This window comes from Poecilia formosa, unplaced genomic scaffold, assembly GCF_000485575.1.
Source record: "Poecilia formosa unplaced genomic scaffold, Poecilia_formosa-5.1.2 Scaffold80, whole genome shotgun sequence".
NCBI classification, from domain to species: Eukaryota; Metazoa; Chordata; class Actinopteri; order Cyprinodontiformes; family Poeciliidae; genus Poecilia; species Poecilia formosa.
The window spans coordinates 205,659-223,653 of NW_006800019.1; the positions used below are offsets into that span (position 1 = coordinate 205,659).

At 38.8% G+C, this 17,995-nt stretch overlaps 3 protein-coding genes across 5 annotated transcripts; 2 read left to right on the forward strand and 1 right to left on the reverse strand.

Moving 5' to 3' along the window:
• The first annotated feature begins 1,429 nt into the window (after nt 1–1,429).
• On the forward strand, nt 1,430–6,905 carry nfe2 (nuclear factor, erythroid 2). 2 transcript variants are annotated; one of them, XM_007556541.2, is made up of 4 exons: nt 1,430–1,690; nt 3,233–3,311; nt 3,424–3,561; nt 5,512–6,905. In XM_007556541.2, the coding sequence occupies exons 2-4, from the start codon at nt 3,264–3,266 to the stop codon at nt 6,769–6,771; spliced, it is 1,446 nt and encodes a 481-aa protein (XP_007556603.1). In that variant the 5' UTR covers nt 1,430–1,690; nt 3,233–3,263; the 3' UTR covers nt 6,772–6,905. The 2 variants fall into 2 exon arrangements, with proteins under 2 accessions (XP_007556603.1, XP_016529162.1); XM_016673676.1 differs by lacking the exon at nt 1,430–1,690 and having other exon boundaries at nt 2,862–3,311.
• Nucleotides 6,906–7,001: 96 nt separating this feature from the next.
• Nucleotides 7,002–10,412, reverse strand: hnrnpa1b (heterogeneous nuclear ribonucleoprotein A1b). Of its 2 annotated transcripts, XR_476560.2 has the most exons (11): nt 10,304–10,412; nt 9,719–9,835; nt 9,501–9,647; nt 9,198–9,408; nt 8,965–9,111; nt 8,822–8,869; nt 8,607–8,747; nt 8,392–8,526; nt 8,238–8,304; nt 7,095–7,153; nt 7,002–7,015 (listed from the first exon to the last, which is right to left on the reverse strand). XR_476560.2 is itself a non-coding variant. In XM_007556539.2 (10 exons), the coding sequence occupies exons 1-9, from the start codon at nt 10,313–10,315 to the stop codon at nt 8,246–8,248; spliced, it is 1,017 nt and encodes a 338-aa protein (XP_007556601.1). In that variant the 5' UTR covers nt 10,316–10,412; the 3' UTR covers nt 7,767–8,073; nt 8,238–8,245. The 2 variants fall into 2 exon arrangements, 1 of the variants encoding a protein (XP_007556601.1); XM_007556539.2 differs by lacking the exons at nt 7,002–7,015; nt 7,095–7,153 and adding an exon at nt 7,767–8,073.
• A 760-nt stretch (nt 10,413–11,172) lies between these two features.
• cbx5 (chromobox homolog 5 (HP1 alpha homolog, Drosophila)) lies at nt 11,173–16,149 on the forward strand. Its single transcript, XM_007556542.2, has 5 exons — nt 11,173–11,330; nt 11,841–12,021; nt 12,180–12,405; nt 13,470–13,570; nt 14,616–16,149. The coding sequence occupies exons 2-5, from the start codon at nt 11,891–11,893 to the stop codon at nt 14,755–14,757; spliced, it is 600 nt and encodes a 199-aa protein (XP_007556604.1). The 5' UTR covers nt 11,173–11,330; nt 11,841–11,890; the 3' UTR covers nt 14,758–16,149.
• Nucleotides 16,150–17,995: the final 1,846 nt, after the last annotated feature.

The following is a 17,995-nucleotide window of genomic DNA, read 5'->3' on the forward strand; positions in this document are numbered from 1 at the left end:
TACTTTTCCTCCCCCAACTGAAAACAATGTCAGTAAAAGGTTTGTGCTTTCAGTGGGATGTCATGATCTCGTGACATTAAATACATCATGCTTTACTGAGAGTGTTAACTTTTTATTTTCGAGCTACTCAGCATTTATCCAGACATATCCTTTATGTACTTATTCTCCAGGTTTTTCTTTGCAACAGTAATTCAAATGCCTGTTTGTGGAAATAAGTGGGATTTCCAAACCCACAAAAATAAAGTTGTTAAAAATTAAATGCATGTGATGTACATTTTTTCCCCTTGTGCATTTATGCTAAGTGGCCTGCATCAGTAGTGAATCTTCACTTTGTTTTTCATCTGAAAAATAGGAACTATTTTTTTCTTTAACACATATCTTAGATTGTTGATAGTAACAGAGTTTTTTTTTCTTTTAACAATGTATTTATTTTTGTTTTTTAGCGGAAGTAAAAGAGCATATAGCTTTTGTTAATGTTATTATGAGAGCGCATTGTTTAATTTAGCACAAGATCTCAGAGTATATTATGGAGAAAAGTGAATAAATTATGATTTTTTTTTTACAATGATAAAGTGTTTTAATGCAATCATTCATCCGTTTTACATAAAAAAACTTGATGTGATCTGTCATAAACATAGAGTAGTCAGAGTTACCATGAGGCAAGGTGTTTCTGTTATCAAAGACAAAAAAAATATGTAAAAATAACTTAGCATGAACTTTTTTGCCAGTAATTTGTGCGTGAGGTTCAGCGCAACGTGACAGTAACACAGAACATAAAAAAGCCTTTGTGAGTTCAGTCCTCACAATGTTTTAGATCTGGGCAATGAGGGGGATTTTTTTTGTGTGGGATTTCAATGGTCACTTGCTATGTAAGACACGCTTCCCTTCATTCTTCCCCCTGCTCCTGTATCTCCCTTGGCGGTTGCTCTGCCAGATAAAGGAACAATGCAGGCTTTCTTACCTGTCAGAGGGGTGTGCATTCCAGCTCCGCTAAACTGAGTCTCAATCCTGCCTCCAAGCCTCCAGCAGGGCCCTCACTGCAATGCTGCCTCTGACTCCAGGTGCTCCAAATCACACTCCTCATACCTTTTCACTTTTGGGAGAACATTGTTCTCGTGCAGTTTTGGACCGGACAGAGACATCAATGCAGCTTGTTTTTATTCTGTTTTACATCTTTGATCTAACCAGGTTAGGTGTATGCTTCATAATTAAGAGTAAAAAAAAAAAAAGGCTCTATTTATTTTATTTATTTTTTTTTAGATTTGTAAACATCTTCCTGCTTCCCTGTGGACTGACAGAATAATTGCCGTGGTGTGTGCCACACTGTTGGTTTGTGGTTTCTTGTGAGGGCAGAAGGGAAATTTGAAGGTTGGGGCGCAAGTTTGCTATTAAGGATACAAGAGCGCAAAGAAAAGAGAGAGAGAAAAAAAAAGGGGGCTGGTGTGGGTGCTTTACAGGAAGATTGCGTTTGTCTGCATCGAGCCATCCCTTTTATGCTGGTGGCTGAATGTGCAGCCTAACAGAGAAGTTCACAGTAAGAGAAGAGATAGAGCAAAGAGGCCTCAAGTGTCACACCTCTTGCCATCATCAAAAAGGCTTTGAGTAATTTTCTTGTGCTCACCTCCAGGACTGACATATGTGTCCTTGCTGTTCCTCATCACCTGCTGAAGATGATAAAGATGTTGCTCAGGTACGTTCATTTATGTTTTCCTTCTGCTTTTAGAGAAATTTTTTATTTTTGAAGTTCTCTAGAAATGTAATTAAAAAATGTTTACATATTACATTTCTGTGTGTGTGTGTGTGTGTGTGTGTGTGTGTATACATTAAAAATAAAATATTGTGATTAGGCTGGAGAATCTGTTGTATTGAACTTATTGCATAACTTTGATATAACTATGTACTCCTCACACCAAATGCAGGAGCACAAAACTTCAATTCAACTGTTTAAATAAATAAAACTTGCTAAATAAAATGTCCTTGTTTTAAGTAGGTACATTTTGATCCCACAACCAAAGAGAACAGGAAACTTGTAACAAATACAGCAACCTTTACTGTACAACATATTTGATACAATGTCATACTTCACGTTATTACACATTGTGGAATAACTTACACACGAATGCTTCAAATAAATTATGATGCATATTAAAAAGTGCGTATATGCTTACCTGAGTGTCTACATTCATGTTAACAAAAATACAATGTGATAAGAAAATAAAATTAGAATGAATGAAATTTGACTTTTTATGTTTAAGAAATCTCCACTTATACTTTTTTTTCAATTTTTTTCAATCTGTACAGTTATTACAATAAAGCACATAAAATAGTCTGTTTCATAATGAAACTACTAATGGTATAAATAAATAAATAAATAAATGTTTGGATGAAAATGGACAGAATGAAAATATTAAATGATTTATAATTTGTAATTGTAGATGCAAATTTAGATATACCTTATCTCAATAAATTATTCAATCACAATAACAAGTGCCTTTGTTCTTTATGTTTGTTCTTTACTGTAATGCCAAATATGAACAGAAACTGTTTAATGTTGCATAAAAATTCAAAAACATGCATTTTTGAAAATATTTTAGAAAGCAATTTTTCAGTGGCATGGTATAGTATGGTAATACAACTCTTTTTTTTTATCTCTTTTTGATATATATTTTTTTTATGACACAGCAATGTCTTCAAAATGATGTTCAAGTCATAGCGGTCCTCCTTACAGCCTTGGGCTGCTGTTAAATAAGTTATTTATTTATTTTTTGGTCACATCTTTTAGACAAGGAATCCCCCAAACAGTAAAGTAGATGTGGCCAGCTGTTCCCGACAAACTTGGAAAGACAATTTACAGATGATCTCCTTCCATGGCGTCCAGCTAAACTTTAATAATGAGAAAAGTTTGGAATAATCAAGAGCAAAATTTCCCAACCGGCCTTCTGTCCTTACTCTGTCTTTCAGAGCGCGCTGTTTTTCCGCAGATTGTGTTATCAGGGCTTGGCATTGCTGCACACTGGAACAGCTGATAGGAGGAGTCAGCTCAACTGAAAATTAACCTTTTATAAGCTTCAAAAGAACCTACACAACACCCAAACAGCCTCTTATTTACAACTGACAGGCTACCAGATGTGTAATTTCTTTGAGACGTGCGTGGAGCAGCGTGTTGTCACCTAGCAGTTTGTGGCGAGAGGACAGCAGGTCATTGTAACAAACAGTTATGTGTCTCCACCAGGTGGACTTTTTCCAGTGAAAGCCTCTTCTAAATGTGCTCAACGGCCAACTATGTTCTCCCATTGAGGAGAACCTGTGAGGTAGGTCCTGAGATGAGATGAGAAACAGGCAACTCGGTGTATGCCGTAGCCGAAAAAAGTTCCAAGAATGTGTTTTGTTTATTATCACAAATGTTGTCTTTCGCTACATAAGGTGGTGGCTACTCCAGGCAGGCTGTGCGGGGGGCTGCCCATGCCTGCTAATTTTAATGGAGTCAGGCCTCATGGACCGCCACAGGACATGGAGATGGACATGGCTTGGCAGGAGTTGATGGCCATCACTGAGCTCCAGGTAAAGAAAACCTCCAAAAATAATTTGTGCTCTTTAGGAGTCTTTTAATAATAACAGACAAACAGGACAATTTTTCTACCCTCCAATAACATGTGATATAAAAATTTACTTCTCTTTTTTTTTTGCTGTACCGTTTTATTTTTTACTTTTGCGACAACAGGGCACAACAAAGTGTTAAATACATGTAAGTGAAATGGTTATGTTTTCCTTATCGACAAATAAAAATTCACATCAGTACCTATATTACAGATCCGTGAGCAAATGTGCCGCCTTCGAAAGATTAAAGAAGTATTTAGTAGTTGAAGCGGAACAAAATGAGCGTGCAGAAGAAAGCGTTATTCCACATGTACAAAGTCAAATTCAATTAAAAAAAAACCCAACAAAAAACTAGTCGTTTTTGTGCCTTAAATTGCTTACATTTTTATACCTTCCTTAGCATTGACATATCCATTATCAATTAAAGGTATGCACTTTTTATATGCTTGTTTTAACTAATATGATATACATTTGCTCAACAAATTAATAAATTATGACTTAACTTTGTCAACAACTATTACAAAATATAAATTTTTTTGAGAAAATCAGTCAGGCTTTATATTGTGTTTTAAAAAAAAAATCAACGCAAAATACAGTTACATACGCAAAATCAAAAGGGAAGTGTAGCTTGCAGAAATGCTATTTGCAAAGCATCACAGTAACCAGCGAATTAAATCCTGCAGCGTGCATTTTAAATGCGACAACTGCTACAGTTTTCCCCCCCAAATGAGCTGCCTAAAACACTGCTAAAGCCACAAAGAATTATATTAAATGCAAATATTTTTAGTGCTTGCTAAAACCATAATAAGAAGTAATATTTAATGAAGTTAGGTGATGTGCGTGAGAAAGTGCACTGGTGCCTGCCTTCATGTGGTAGAAAGGCGAGGTGTAATCTGGATAATGTCAGATAATGACCAGTTCATCACAGAGACAAACAGCCGTAAATGCAGACACATGTTAATACTTACTGGCATTTCAGAGGACAGGCTAACTTTTGATGCATATTCCTGGGGCATGGAGAGGCCAGAGAACCCACACATGCATGTGGATAGCATACAAAATTTATCTAGGATGGACTCGGGTCGTGATTCAAACAGAGGACCTTTTTCCTGCAAGGCAACAATTCAATTATTGAAAATGACATTGAGTTATGATTAAAGTTATAAATGTCATGCCTGTTATCAAATGTTTAAAACACTTTATAAATCTGATCCCTAATTAAAAACATGTGATTTATAAAGCTTGGTGCATTTGTATGAATAAAATCCTATGTGATTAAAATAATAACAATAATAATAATAATAATAATATAGATCAGGATATTTTCAAAAGTAGTTATAAATGCTCCATAAAGTTTACGATAAAGGTCTCCAATTACAAGAAATGAAAACTTTTAGATGAAACGGTTAGTCATCGGAGAGGAAAGCAAACCAAAAAGAGCCGAGTCACTTGAAAGAAGCTACATAGTTTAGAGGTGTGATCCTGCAGCTTTCTTCAAAAAAGAAAAAAAAAAAAGAAAAAATACAAAATCCAACTCGTATTTAAAATTTCGAGAGGGATGCAACTTTTAGGTATTTGCTTGGGTGATATTTATCTTGTTTAACAAAATGTGTTGTAATCTGAAATCACAACATAATTTAAAGGGCCAATATGCTACTAAGTAATTCCAGAAAATATTCAATTTCTGTTTATCAATTTTCAAAAATCCTATTTTAACATGTTTCTATAGAGCTTCATATGGTAAAATAATCTATACAGGTGAAAATTTGACATATTTCCAAAGTGAAACCATTATATCATCTTGCTGATGAGCTACAATAAAACATTATTTTATAGAACAGGCAGGATTGTATAGCTGAGGCTGAAAACTGCGTAGTTCTGCTTGCCTTTAATAACTCTGCTCTTTTGTTACAGGAATTCGAAGTCCAAAGTGGAAACTCCTATGAAGCTGCACATTATCAACCCATGCAGCCTATGGCCCCCGCTGGAGAGTTTGGGATGACTCAATCCCATTCAGAACCTCCTGCTGCTGCTGCTGCCTGCGAGCTGAGCACTGCTGACACTTACGAGGGATGCTACTCTGAAGAAGTTCCTGCTTGCCATCGTCTCAACAACAACACAGATGCGGTGTATGGAAATGCAGATTCACAGCTGCCTCACAGAATGCTTCCCATCACCTCCCAGGCTCAGCCGTCTCTTATAAACATGGCAGGTACCGCTCAGGGTCATATAAGGCCGAACGCCAGCATCTCTCAGGGTTTAAGTCGACACATGCTGTGGACTACGCTGGGGCAAAACGCCCATGTTCGCTCTGGGGATGATCTGGAATCAGATTCGGGTCTCTCACTGGGATCCAGCCCAGTCACTTCTTCTCCAGATAATCCTGCCGGGGGCGGACCAGGTTACCAAAATGTTGATATGGGAACACAATATAGTGATTGTGAACCAGAAAGCATGACTGAGCATGGAAGAAGAGGCCACATACATTATCCAATGGACTATCAGAGTCAAACTCTCCCATATCTACACTCAGGTGGACACGCACCTTACTTTTCACCTCAACCCAGTTACCCTCACTCACAAACTTGTTCTATGAATCCTCGACCTCTGAAGCAGCACGTTGCCGCCGACCTGTACGGCAATGCAACAGTGACCAGCAGAGGGAGCTCATACAGCATGCACACAAAGTCACAAGGCAGCAGCTCCACACCTGCTCCTCTGAGCAGAGATGAGCGCAAGGCTGTGGCTCTGAAGATTCCCTTCCCCTTGGATAAGATCATCAATCTCCCTGTGGATGACTTCAATGAGCTCCTGACACAGTACACTTTGACAGACACTCAACTCGCACTGGTCAGAGACATTAGGCGCAGAGGAAAGAACAAGGTGGCGGCCCAGAACTGCAGGAAGAGGAAGCTGGAGAGCATTGTTCACCTGGAGAGAGAGCTGAACCACCTGCAGGCCCAAAGAGAACATCTGGCACAGGAGCGGCTGGAGTTCCAACGTAGCTTGACTTTCATCAAGTGCCGACTCACAGACCTCTACAGGGAAGTTTTCTCTCATTTACGAGACGAAGATGGCCAGCCTTACTCCACAGATGAATATTCTTTACAACAAACTCCTGATGGAAGTATTTATTTGGTACCTCATTCAATGGATAAGAGAGACCAGTGTTAAACTATCTCAGTCCAGCAAGTGGACTAAACAACTTGCTTGTGAATTTTGCAACAGTTTGAGTAAAAACTTGCCAAATGTAACGGTAAACATTTTCTGCCCCTTAAAAATGATTGAAACCAAACCATTTAAAATGTATAAAAGTTTATTTAAAAACGGGATGTAAAAAAAGAGAAGAAAAAAAAATCTGCACTCCACTCTTCAATGAAGTTAAAACACTTCTGCATTGCACAACTGTCCAGTTAACCTGTTGGGGGAAACAAAACAATGTTTTGTCATTTTGTTATAATAAAAAAGCAATTGTTAATACAAGCCTTCCTTTGTACCTGTGAGTCATTGTCATGGAAATGAAGTCACATTTCAGCATTTCAGGGACCAAAGATTTCTGAAAAAAGTAGAAAAATGACAAGTTTAAAAAAAGCAATGCTTCAATTTTCTTTCTTTTTTTTTAAATAAATGCATGCAACAGATTTGACCTCCATTCACAATTACAGAGGTCAATTTTACCATCAACACTGAAGCAAATACGAACTTAAGTTTACGCCATTGCTGGCTGTATAACTGACTACCAGCTACGAGTCAAAGGTTAGATTTACTAGCAGTAGTTGAGAAGTCTGGTCTTACCTACGGTCAGCACTTAAGCCCTTTGGTAGCTGCTGTCAGCTAGCCTCAGGACTATGTTCTCACTCTCCCCTGCTTCAATGATCCTGGCGATGGCTTTGCTACTTCTCTCCCTCAGCTTGCTCCCATGGCTAGCCTCAGACTTTGCACGTAAGCTAGCATCCTCCAGATGATCTTTGTTGAAATCAGGGCAGAGTTTGTACCAAGTGATGGCCTCTTTATGATGATAGCATCTGTCCACAACTCCTCAACCACAATGGTAGATACAGCGATCTTCTCCCTTCCCAAATGCCTCACATTCAGAATTGTCCTCATCCCCACTCTGCATCTAATAATGCACCCTCCCTTACCCGAACCGCTAAAGAATCTAACAAGACTTAAAAAAACTGAAAGGTGTTTTATTTCAGATTGATTTGATGCAGTTACAAATAAAAGCCAGACTTAAAGATAAACATAAAACCCTCATTGGAATGTTTTATAAACACATTTTGATGAAAGAAAAAAACAGAAGACACAAAAGTTTAATTGAAGGCCCTCCATGATTTATCTACTGTACATCTCTTCTTGTAGCAGCTGTAACCTGCCACAACTGTTTGGCTGAGCAGATTTAGGAGGTAAACCTGCAGCTGCCCTGTCACTTCGCTTGCTCTCCTCTCCTTGCTCTCCTCTCCTAAGTACTCAGTCCTGTTGAACAATATGGAACAACATTGTTAACTATGCACTGACTTTGTACGACCTGACGTCCAGAGTGTATTTGCTTTACGTTATCTCTACTCAAATATTTCCTGCAATGACAAACTCTGGTTTTCTGACAAAATACAAACTGAAATGCATGGACAGAGGCTTACCACTTATTCTAGAATCGTCCTGGGCGGCCATAGCCACCGGGATTGTTAGAGCCACCTCCGTAGCCACCTGCAGAAAAAAATTAAGGTAATCAGAAGCTCGGTAGTACCTGTGCTAAACTCCTTCCAGCTGCATCCTGGATCTCTGGAGGCTTACCAAAGCTCCTGCCGCCGCCGCCACCGCCGCCGCCAAAGTTGTTCTTCATTGGGCCAAAGTTAGAGGCCTGGGGGTCGTAATGGCCCATGTTGTTGTAGTTACTCCCACCGCCGCCGCCACCTCCTCCACAGTTACCTGAGATTGAAAATCCATGTCAAAGAAGCTAAAGCCTAAATAAGTGTAAAAAGGTCAATTCAAAAGTCATGACTATTTACCATAACCGTTGCTGTCATAACTGTTTCCACCGTAGCCTCCTCCGCCGCCACCTCCACCACCACCCTGGTTATAGCCCTGGTTATAACCCCTGTTGCCGCCGTTGTTATAGCCGCCAGGACCACCAGGACCGCCTCCGTAACCTACGACACAACAGTTTTACTAGCCAGTGATCTAAAAAACACCCAGTATCCATTTAAAAAAATAAAATACTTACCACCATCATTCCAGTTATTTGGACCATCTCCGTATCTGCCCCTACCTCCTAGAATAAAAGCAAAACCACGCCGATTCAGCATTTAAGGTTGTGTGTTGCAATTACCGTCACAGCAAACACAACTGCTTGCTTACAAGCCCTACCCTGGTTGAAGCCTCTGTCATAATCGTATGGCCTCCCCCCGCTGTTACGTCCTCCTCTCATTCCCATTCCAACACTCTGCATTTCCTGCTTGGTGAGGGCTTTCCTCACTTCGCAGTTGTGTGAGTTGATAGTGTGATATTTTTGAACTACATAGAAGACGAAAAGAATTCAGTACAACCACATAAAACTGCAAAAAATAAAAAATAAATACATGAAGAAGACATGTACTTACTGACAATCCTATCCACTGAATCATGGTCATCAAATGTGACAAAAGCGAAACCCCTCTTCTTTCCAGTGTTGCGGTCGGTCATGATATCAATGACCTCGATTTTGCCGAACTGCTGGAAGTAATCCCTAAGGTGCGACTCCTCTGTGTCTTCTTTGATGCCTCCCACAAAGATTTTCTTCACCGTTACATGAGCACCTGGACGGTTTGAGTCCTTAAGAGAAAAAATAATAATAATAAAAAATCATTTTCATAGTCATTTATAGACCACAATAAGTTTTGAAATGCATTTTGTGCAACACACACCTCTCTAGAAACTGCACGCTTAGGCTCCACGACCCTTCCATCCACTTTGTGGGGACGGGCAGCCATGGCAGCATCAACTTCCTGTACTGACGAATATGTAACAAAGCCAAAACCCCTGGACCTCTTGCTGTTGGGGTCTCTCATGACCTAAAGGTAGAAGTTATTATTCACTAAAACGTAGCTTTCTCTAAATAAGGGAAACATAAAGAGACACTTACCACACAGTCTGTAAGGGAGCCCCATTGTTCAAAATGAGCCCGCAGGCTCTCATCTGTCGTCTCAAAGCTCAGGCCTCCAATGAACAGCTTGCGGAGCTGCTCTGGCTCACGTGGGACCTTAAGCAGAAAAAACGATAGCCGATCATGCAAAATGTTATTAATCGGTATAAACAACGCTTGTGTCCTTCAGCTCACTCCCAACCCCCACTCTTCACTGAGCAGCTAAAATCGGAGGGGGAATCTGCCGCCATTAAAGCATGCCGACCAGTGAATTACATTAAATGCTAATTGAACGCAGTCATTACACGTAAACCCTATCGGTGTGTTGTTTCATTACTTCTTAAACAAATTTGATAGTTACGTTAATTATGAACATAAATTTAAGTACCGTAAGAAGCTGGAGTGACGAACAAAAGAGCACGAGGCCCAGATGCTATAAAATGGCGGCTCTACTATGGAGGAAAACGGTAGCAGACGCTATGTTTGCAACCCAAACCCAGCCATCGAATTGAAACTTAAGACTCATCTAAAGGCTAAAAAAATAATTCCTGAGTTATAACGGGTGGAAGAATGCATTAAACTCACGTCTTTTGACATCTTGGAGGTTTATCCTTGAAGACTCCTCGTAAAACAACCGCAGAGCAGAAATCTGCGTCAGGCGAGATCCGACTCCTCCTGGATAGTACAATAAATAGGGAAAGTTACGCCTCTTTTACTCTGCCATTGGGTAGTAGTTCCCGCTGTGGCGTCTTAGAGTCTTACATCGGTCTTTGATTGGTCTAAACGCTGTCAATCACTATGAACAGCTAATCACGAGACAGGATACGTGTTTTATTCATGTTTAAGGAAAAAAAATACACTGACCATTAAGTCAGTAGACTCAAAGCAATTACAATTACAGATTTTATTCCGAGATTGATTTAGCGTACTTAGTTTTTATGCACTATAAACGGTTGGAAGATGTAAATGGCCACATAGGTCAAAAGAGTTAAGAAGACCCTTGTTTAATTCCAATAAACACAAAGGACATCCAGAATACGTGGACATTGTCCAATGTGAACACCACTACATTAAACGAGGGAATGCAAAATAGACCCAGCAACCATCCAGTGCTACTAAACTTGCACCATGACCACTTTCATTGTTATTTTCTTTTAAGTGAAGAAATAAAATTGCTGTCTATATATGAGTAACCAAATGAAAGAAATGACATTGGGAAATGGTCAAAGAGAGGCAAAGTTTATACTGAGATGCATTATTGACATTTAAATAAAATTAAACTCGACCATGAAACGACGAACACAACATAAACAATGTATTATAAGGGTAAAAATGTAACTGCATGGTATCTAAAAACAAAACAATTTTTATATAGAACTTTGCAAATATACGTCAAGAAGAAAAAATAAAAAGGGAACACGTTATCGAAAAGGGGGCGGGTACGTTCATTGTGCGCCTTAACGCGCGCTTTTTCTGCGCACAGCACCTTTATGTGTGTCCAAGCTAGATGCTAAAGTAGCCTTTGCGTTTGGCCTCTTTCTGCTGCTTCACAATAGACGGTGTGCTTTGCTGCTGTTAAGGGCTCAAAAACCCTGTTTCTTCCACCCGGACGGTAAGAAACACGTTCTTTATGAGTATAACTTATGCTGTTGCAAGTATAGATTTGTATTTTGATGTCTGAAGTCAACGTGTTTGTTTAAATGCTAGCTTGCAGGCTATATGACAAGCTAACACGGGTTGGGTTAGCTCACGACTGGATCATGCCTCGTTTCAATGTGCACTTTATGTGCTAATGTCTTGATGCTATGTGACATATTTCTCTTTTAGGAAGGTATGTTTTGGGGTAGAAAAATAACTTTTCTCGATTTCGGCTTCTTAATTTATCGAGTTTTCACCATGTTTAGCATGTTGCAGACTGAACTAACTACAATGAAACGCTCGCTTTCGTTTGCAAATCATAACAGAATGAGGGTATTGAGCGGTCGACTAAGAATGCATTCGTGCATCATGTGTTATATTTAGAGGTGTTTTTTTAAAATAACTTTACAACAATATATGTTTGTTTGTATTTTAATGCGATGCGAGTTCCATTTTGCTAATTGTTTATTTTCCTTTTGAACAGGGAAGTATCGACGACTTGAGACAGCGTGTTGCTAAGCTCCGAACAGTGCCATGGGCAAAAAGTCTCGCGACGAAGAATCCTCATCCTCTGACGAGGAAGAATATGTTGTGGAGAAAGTGCTGGACAGGAGGGTGGTGAAAGGCAGGGTGGAGTTCTACCTGAAATGGAAAGGGTACTCGGAGTAAGTAAACAAAAAACCAAACAAACAAGAAAAACGGCCAGAAACACGAAATGCAATTCACATGATGTGTAGTTTTGATTTTTGAGACAGTTTATGAAATGGTATAAAAAATACTATCACAGCCCTTACCAGTACTGATTTTCTGTTTTATTTTGCAGCAAGCACAACACATGGGAGCCAGAGAAAAATCTGGACTGTCCTGAGCTAATATCAGAGTTCATGAAGACCTACAAGAAAGGAAGTACTGGTAGTGCTACACCAAGCAGCGGGGCCAGCAAATCCACCACTGGCCCCTCAGGGCGCTCCAAAGAATCCGGCAGCTCCAAGAAGAGGAGCTCTGATGATGATGAAGAGGGTAGTAGCAAGCCCAAGAAAAAGAAAGAGGTATATAGTACATCTTATATACAGAAATCAATGTAACATATTGGGTCATTTAGGCTGAGCCTGATTTGATACATTAGCATATGTGGGATTGGCACCTTTGTGGTTGTCAAATGTAGCTTTTTGTTCTGAATTAATCTCTTCATTTAGAGGTTTGTGATTTATGGGTTGGCCATCTCTTAATTTAACTGACTCTAATTCTTCATGTAAATTTACAAACGGATCAGTATGGTATCATTTTTTGTGTGTCTCTCGATGTGAAATCTTGAAGTGGACCATACGGTCCAGTTATGTCACTCAAATAATTCCATTTGACATGTTAGCAGTCATACTTGTTCTGGAAAGCTTCTTAAAGGGACAGTGTTGTGTAAGATCAACTTTTTTCATGTTACAATGTTGTTCCCTCATCAAAAACACACCTTGAGTGTTGCCACTTTTTTTTTTTTTTTGTGTGTGTGTTTTTTTTCATGCATGTTTGAGAAATACTTGAATCTCTTGTGACAACCATTTAGCTGTGAAAAATGTTTGGGGGCAGGGAATTGAGTGCCGCCTTCAAATACCAAATTTTCCACCTGACAGTGCTCCCCCTCCATCATGACTGCTCCCACTCAGCTCCTTCAAACTAGCCAGCAGCAGCCAAGTTCATTATAGCAGCTACTTTTTCATGCAAACCTGGTAAAAACGTTGTTAAAGGGTTAACAGAGGAGTGACGTTGTGATGACTTCCTGAAGGCCAGTGTCTGTACAAGTTTCTTAAAGAGACGGAGGTCCAATTTGAAGGCATTACAGTTACAGTATTTTTTATAACAACTGATTATAGCATATTTACTTGATTGTGCTACAAAATGCCACTATGTGGCTGGAAAACGTATAACACTGCCCCTCTGAATTGCAGTTAAGCCTTACCTTGAATAGCACTACGATCTAAGTTGAACATTTATCCAAATGTCATGCAAAACAAAAAACGTCTTTGTCAGTCCATTTTGTTTTTGTTTGTTTTTTTCCCAAAAAACATAAATTCAAGTAATTCTAATATCTCTGGATTTCAACTGTATTATTTAATTTCAGGATGAAATCCTTGTTGCACGTGGCTTTGAGAGGGGGCTTGAGCCAGAGAAGATTATAGGAGCAACTGACTCATGTGGAGACTTGATGTTTCTCATGAAATGGTAAGTTTTGTTGATCATGTTATCCATGTTTTTTGGAAGCCTTTGTGTTAAGATCACTCCATTCCTTTGGGATTCATTTAAAAAAAAAAAAAAGCATTTTGCAGTTAAACAGTCTGATTAGACAGCTTGCTGTCTTGGCCATTTTGTTTCTGCTTGGTGAAGCCATTCAAGCAATCTTTGGGTGACTGGAGAATTAGCACAATATGTATGAATGAAATCCCTGATCCCAACAAAAAGGAGTGACTAGCTTAGCAATTCTTAGCAAAGGGTTTGACCTTAAGTGCATCTGCTGCAATGAAATAATAACTACTGATTCAAATTCACGGCCAAAGATTCTTTTTTAATCGTTCTTTCGTTACTAAAAATTTATTCTGAGAGAACTTGTGATGTGGCGTTGTGTCCTAATTATTGATAAGATCCTAAGGGTTTCCTTTTGTTTTTTTTTATTTGCAGACTTAATTCTGGTGTGCAGGCGTAAAGGCATGGGAAGCTTACTATGTCATTAGTTATTACTAGCATGAAATAGCTGTCTATCTATATAAACAGTAAACCAGTTCATATAGCTTTATGTGACTGCATATTAACTCGTTGTGTTACATGTTGTACATCTTTTCACTCATGCTTGGGCGTGTCCTGTTTCCATGGTGATGTCTCTACTACACTATTCCATTATAAGTGATAGTTGATGGGGGGAAAATAAGATCTTCAGAGCTTTGTAAAGAAACATACATTTTGGATGTGAACTTAAACACTCGATTCTTGTAGGGTTGACTCCAATGGCTTCATCGGAGAGTACGGTTGATACACACTTATCAGCACAGATGTTGACGCAATATCTCAGAACATGAGCCTAAGGCCTTATCTGATGGTTATGGTGTGTGTCTCTTTTTGTTGTTGTATTGAGGTTAATCGTATGTTGTAAATTCAGAGGCACTTTATGTATTGATCTGAAGTAAAACTTTCACATCTATAATTTTAAATGTACCGTTAGTGATTATAACGGTGATCTGGTACAGTGTATATAACTTACAATCATCCCTTTCAGGAAAGATTCTGATGAGGCCGATCTCGTGCTCGCCAAGGAGGCCAATCATAAGTGCCCACAGATCGTCATAGCCTTCTACGAGGAGCGTCTGACCTGGCATGAAGACAGCGATAAGAAGGAGAAGGATGCCGTCAGCGCGTGAGGGCTTCGCCTCAAGAGGAAAAGCTCCACTGCAGGGACAACCTTGAGTCCGACATTTTTTTTTCCCACACCTGAAACCTCCCCCATCTTTCACCTGTACCATGTCCAGTGATGACACAAAGACGGCAGACACGGTTGTTTCCTCCATCCATGTCCCCATCGGAGCACAATGGCCCCAGACTGCTGAGGGGGTGGGAGGGGGGCTCCACCTAAAGAGAAGCTGTAGTGGCTGTGGGTGATTTGCTACTGGGGAAAGATTCTACTGTTCTTTGTCTTGATGAACTTTTTTTATCTTAGCATATGTTTTTAGAACAAAAAGGATGGGATTATAGCAGTAAGGAATACATAACTGTAAGTTTAAAAGACTGAATCCTTCTAAAAAAAAAAAGCTGTCATCGGAGATATGGTGCAAACTGTATTACCTGTTGACTACCATTCTAAACATAAATTGTTACTGGTCAATGTTCCCCGTACTAAATCCACCTTAGCTTTTATATTTGTGACGCTGCCACTGGGGTGTTTTCTTGACTGCATAATTGCTTCCTTTTTGAGAGCTGTTTTTAATCATGTAGTTTTTGAGAGTTTTCTTTTTTGTTGTTCTTGTCATGTCTACCAAAATACAGCTTCTAAGTCTGAAGAAACTTTTTTTTTTCTGCATAGTGACTTTATTTTTTCTCCTTCTTATGTTTCCAGTTATCCTCATGTGATTTTTAATTTTGTTACACTATTATCTGATAAAGTACAATAAAACATTTTACTCACTTTTGATTTATTTTACCTTTTCTTTTCCTCCAGCTGAAGTCTCAAGTTGAGAAAATATTTAATGGTTGGACAATCTTGACCATATCCAAGAATTGAAATGGTTCAGACATTATTGGAGTTCGCCACCTAGTGGCAGCTAAATGTAAACTACTTTGAGATCAATGTTAGGGTCCCTGAATGTTTTGTTTTTTATGGTGACTCATTACCAATTGGAGAAGACATGGAGATTGGTTGAAGTACGTCTTTAATGCTATTGGCATATATTTGGGCAAGTCGGATGCTTTCATATTAGGCGTTAACAATTTTTATCTACTGGGTGCTAAAAACCAGCAGTTAGATTTTTTTTTTTTTTTAAATTGATGCTGTTTGGTTGCCTGTTAAAGTTTTCTTTCTTCTCCAGCATGGACATTTTGGACCAAATGTTTAGATTATTGCAACATAATTTTCCTTGTAAGGGAAAGGAGTTTGTATTCCCTTGTTTATACATGCAGTTCACTGTATTTTTCTCTTTGTTTTTATTTTTCCCCAAATCGCAAAAACTTCTTCATTCTTGCCGTTTTTTTAAAAAAGTAAACGTTTGTGAAATATCGGTATGTGTATAGTAGCACCCTTTAATAAACATTTTCAGTGTTGAAGTTGCTGTCGGTAAGCTTTTGTTCTGTGGGTTAAATTCGATTTGACAAAGAACTACATGGCAGCTTACAGGTGCATCTTAATAAATTAGAATAACGAACCAGTGATTTGTTTCAGTAACGGTAAAATTGAGGTGTGGATCAAAACTACTTCAAGAGCTTGTTTTTAAATGTGCTGATTTTCAGTTTAAAACTGACAAACTTTTTAAAGAATATTACATTAGCTTAAAATATGTCAATGCCTAAAATATTACAAACAATACTGATCTGACTGTAGAGATTTACACCCTACAGAGAGGATAAACCACAAAAAGTTACTAAAGGAATTGTATCCAAGAAGAAATGCAACATGGTGTTGAGGGATTTGTGAAGTAAAACTCATTAGACTCTGAGGAAGATTTACAAAAAAAAAAACTGCAGCTAAATTCAGTGTTTCAACAATTAACTCTCACCAAAGTATTCAGGATCTGGACCATAACCAGCACTTTCTTTATGTTAAGCCACACATGATGAACTAATGACATTGTTTGGAGTATAATGCCCAGACTAAGGAGAAAGACTGGGTGTTCTCAGTGCTTCAAAATTCTCTTCTTTTTTTTTTTTTACATTAAATTAAGATTTCATAGTTTTAAAGAAGAGTGGAAATGGAGAAATTTCAACCTAATTCAAATCAGTTTATTTATATAGCTTCTACTCACAACAAATGTCATTTCAAAGCACTTTACAAACAAAACAGGCAATTCAATCATATACAGTACAATTAATTGTAGTTATGAAACAGTACAGCAAGCTCAATTAATTATTCAAAGTAGTTTAAAAAGTTTCTATCTAAGGAAACCCAACAGACTTTATACAGAGATTGACTTGCAGCATTCAATCCTCCTGCATGACCATGTAGTGACAGCGGAAAATCGCTTGTCTTGTGCCGTTGACTTTACAGCAATCCGTCATACCAATGCATGTGGCGACATGCACCTATTTGGAGTCCAGCGTATTTTGACGCGCCAGAGATTGACATTCTTTCTTTATGATTTCAAGTGCACTAGCTGATCTCACTCAGCAGATGGCGCTGTCAGATGCAGCCAGTGGCGCCTCCAGAAGACATCTTATTTTCTCAGCTCGAAAACCTAAAGTAGCTCTCAAATTAGAGCTTGCTTAGACACAGCAGTGGAAGTATCTTCTCGTTTCCTTTAACCCACACAAACAAGAAACTCTTTAAGCAAAATTTTCTGCGTGGCATAAAAAACAGCAAACAGGAGCAGGCTGACTTTCAGTTTATAAAAAAAAAAGATAAACTGAAAGTCAGCCTGCTCCTGTTTGCTGTTTTTTTTTCTTCTGAAATTGTCTCTAAGATTAATGTGGAGAAATGAGTGGAGAAGGAGATGGAGTGTGACTCACGGTGAAGGTCGGATGTGAACCGGCTGGTCGTTATGGTTCATGCATGGTCGGTTCCAAGGCAGTGATGGAGCATCGCAAAAATACCAGTCAGTGAGGGAAAATAACACAGCCTGAATACCAAGCTGAGCACAAGGAAAACTTGGACGCCGTAACGTGTGAAGCAGCTGAATTTCCAAATCGTTTTCACAAACGCCAAACTACAAAGTGACTTCCTAACCTGAATTAACTTCCTTTTAATATAGGAGAAAAGAAAAAAATACCAATTTGTGTTGAACCTCACCAGTGTCTCCTATTAATTTTGTTTTGCAAGACTCGCCTGACCTGCAGGGTTTATTATTTTTAATCTATCTCCTTTCTTTCTTTCTTTCTTTCTTTTTTTTTTTTGCAACTGGCTTGGACTGCAGCTCTTTGTGGTATTCCGATGCACACCTACTACAAGTGCTGCTA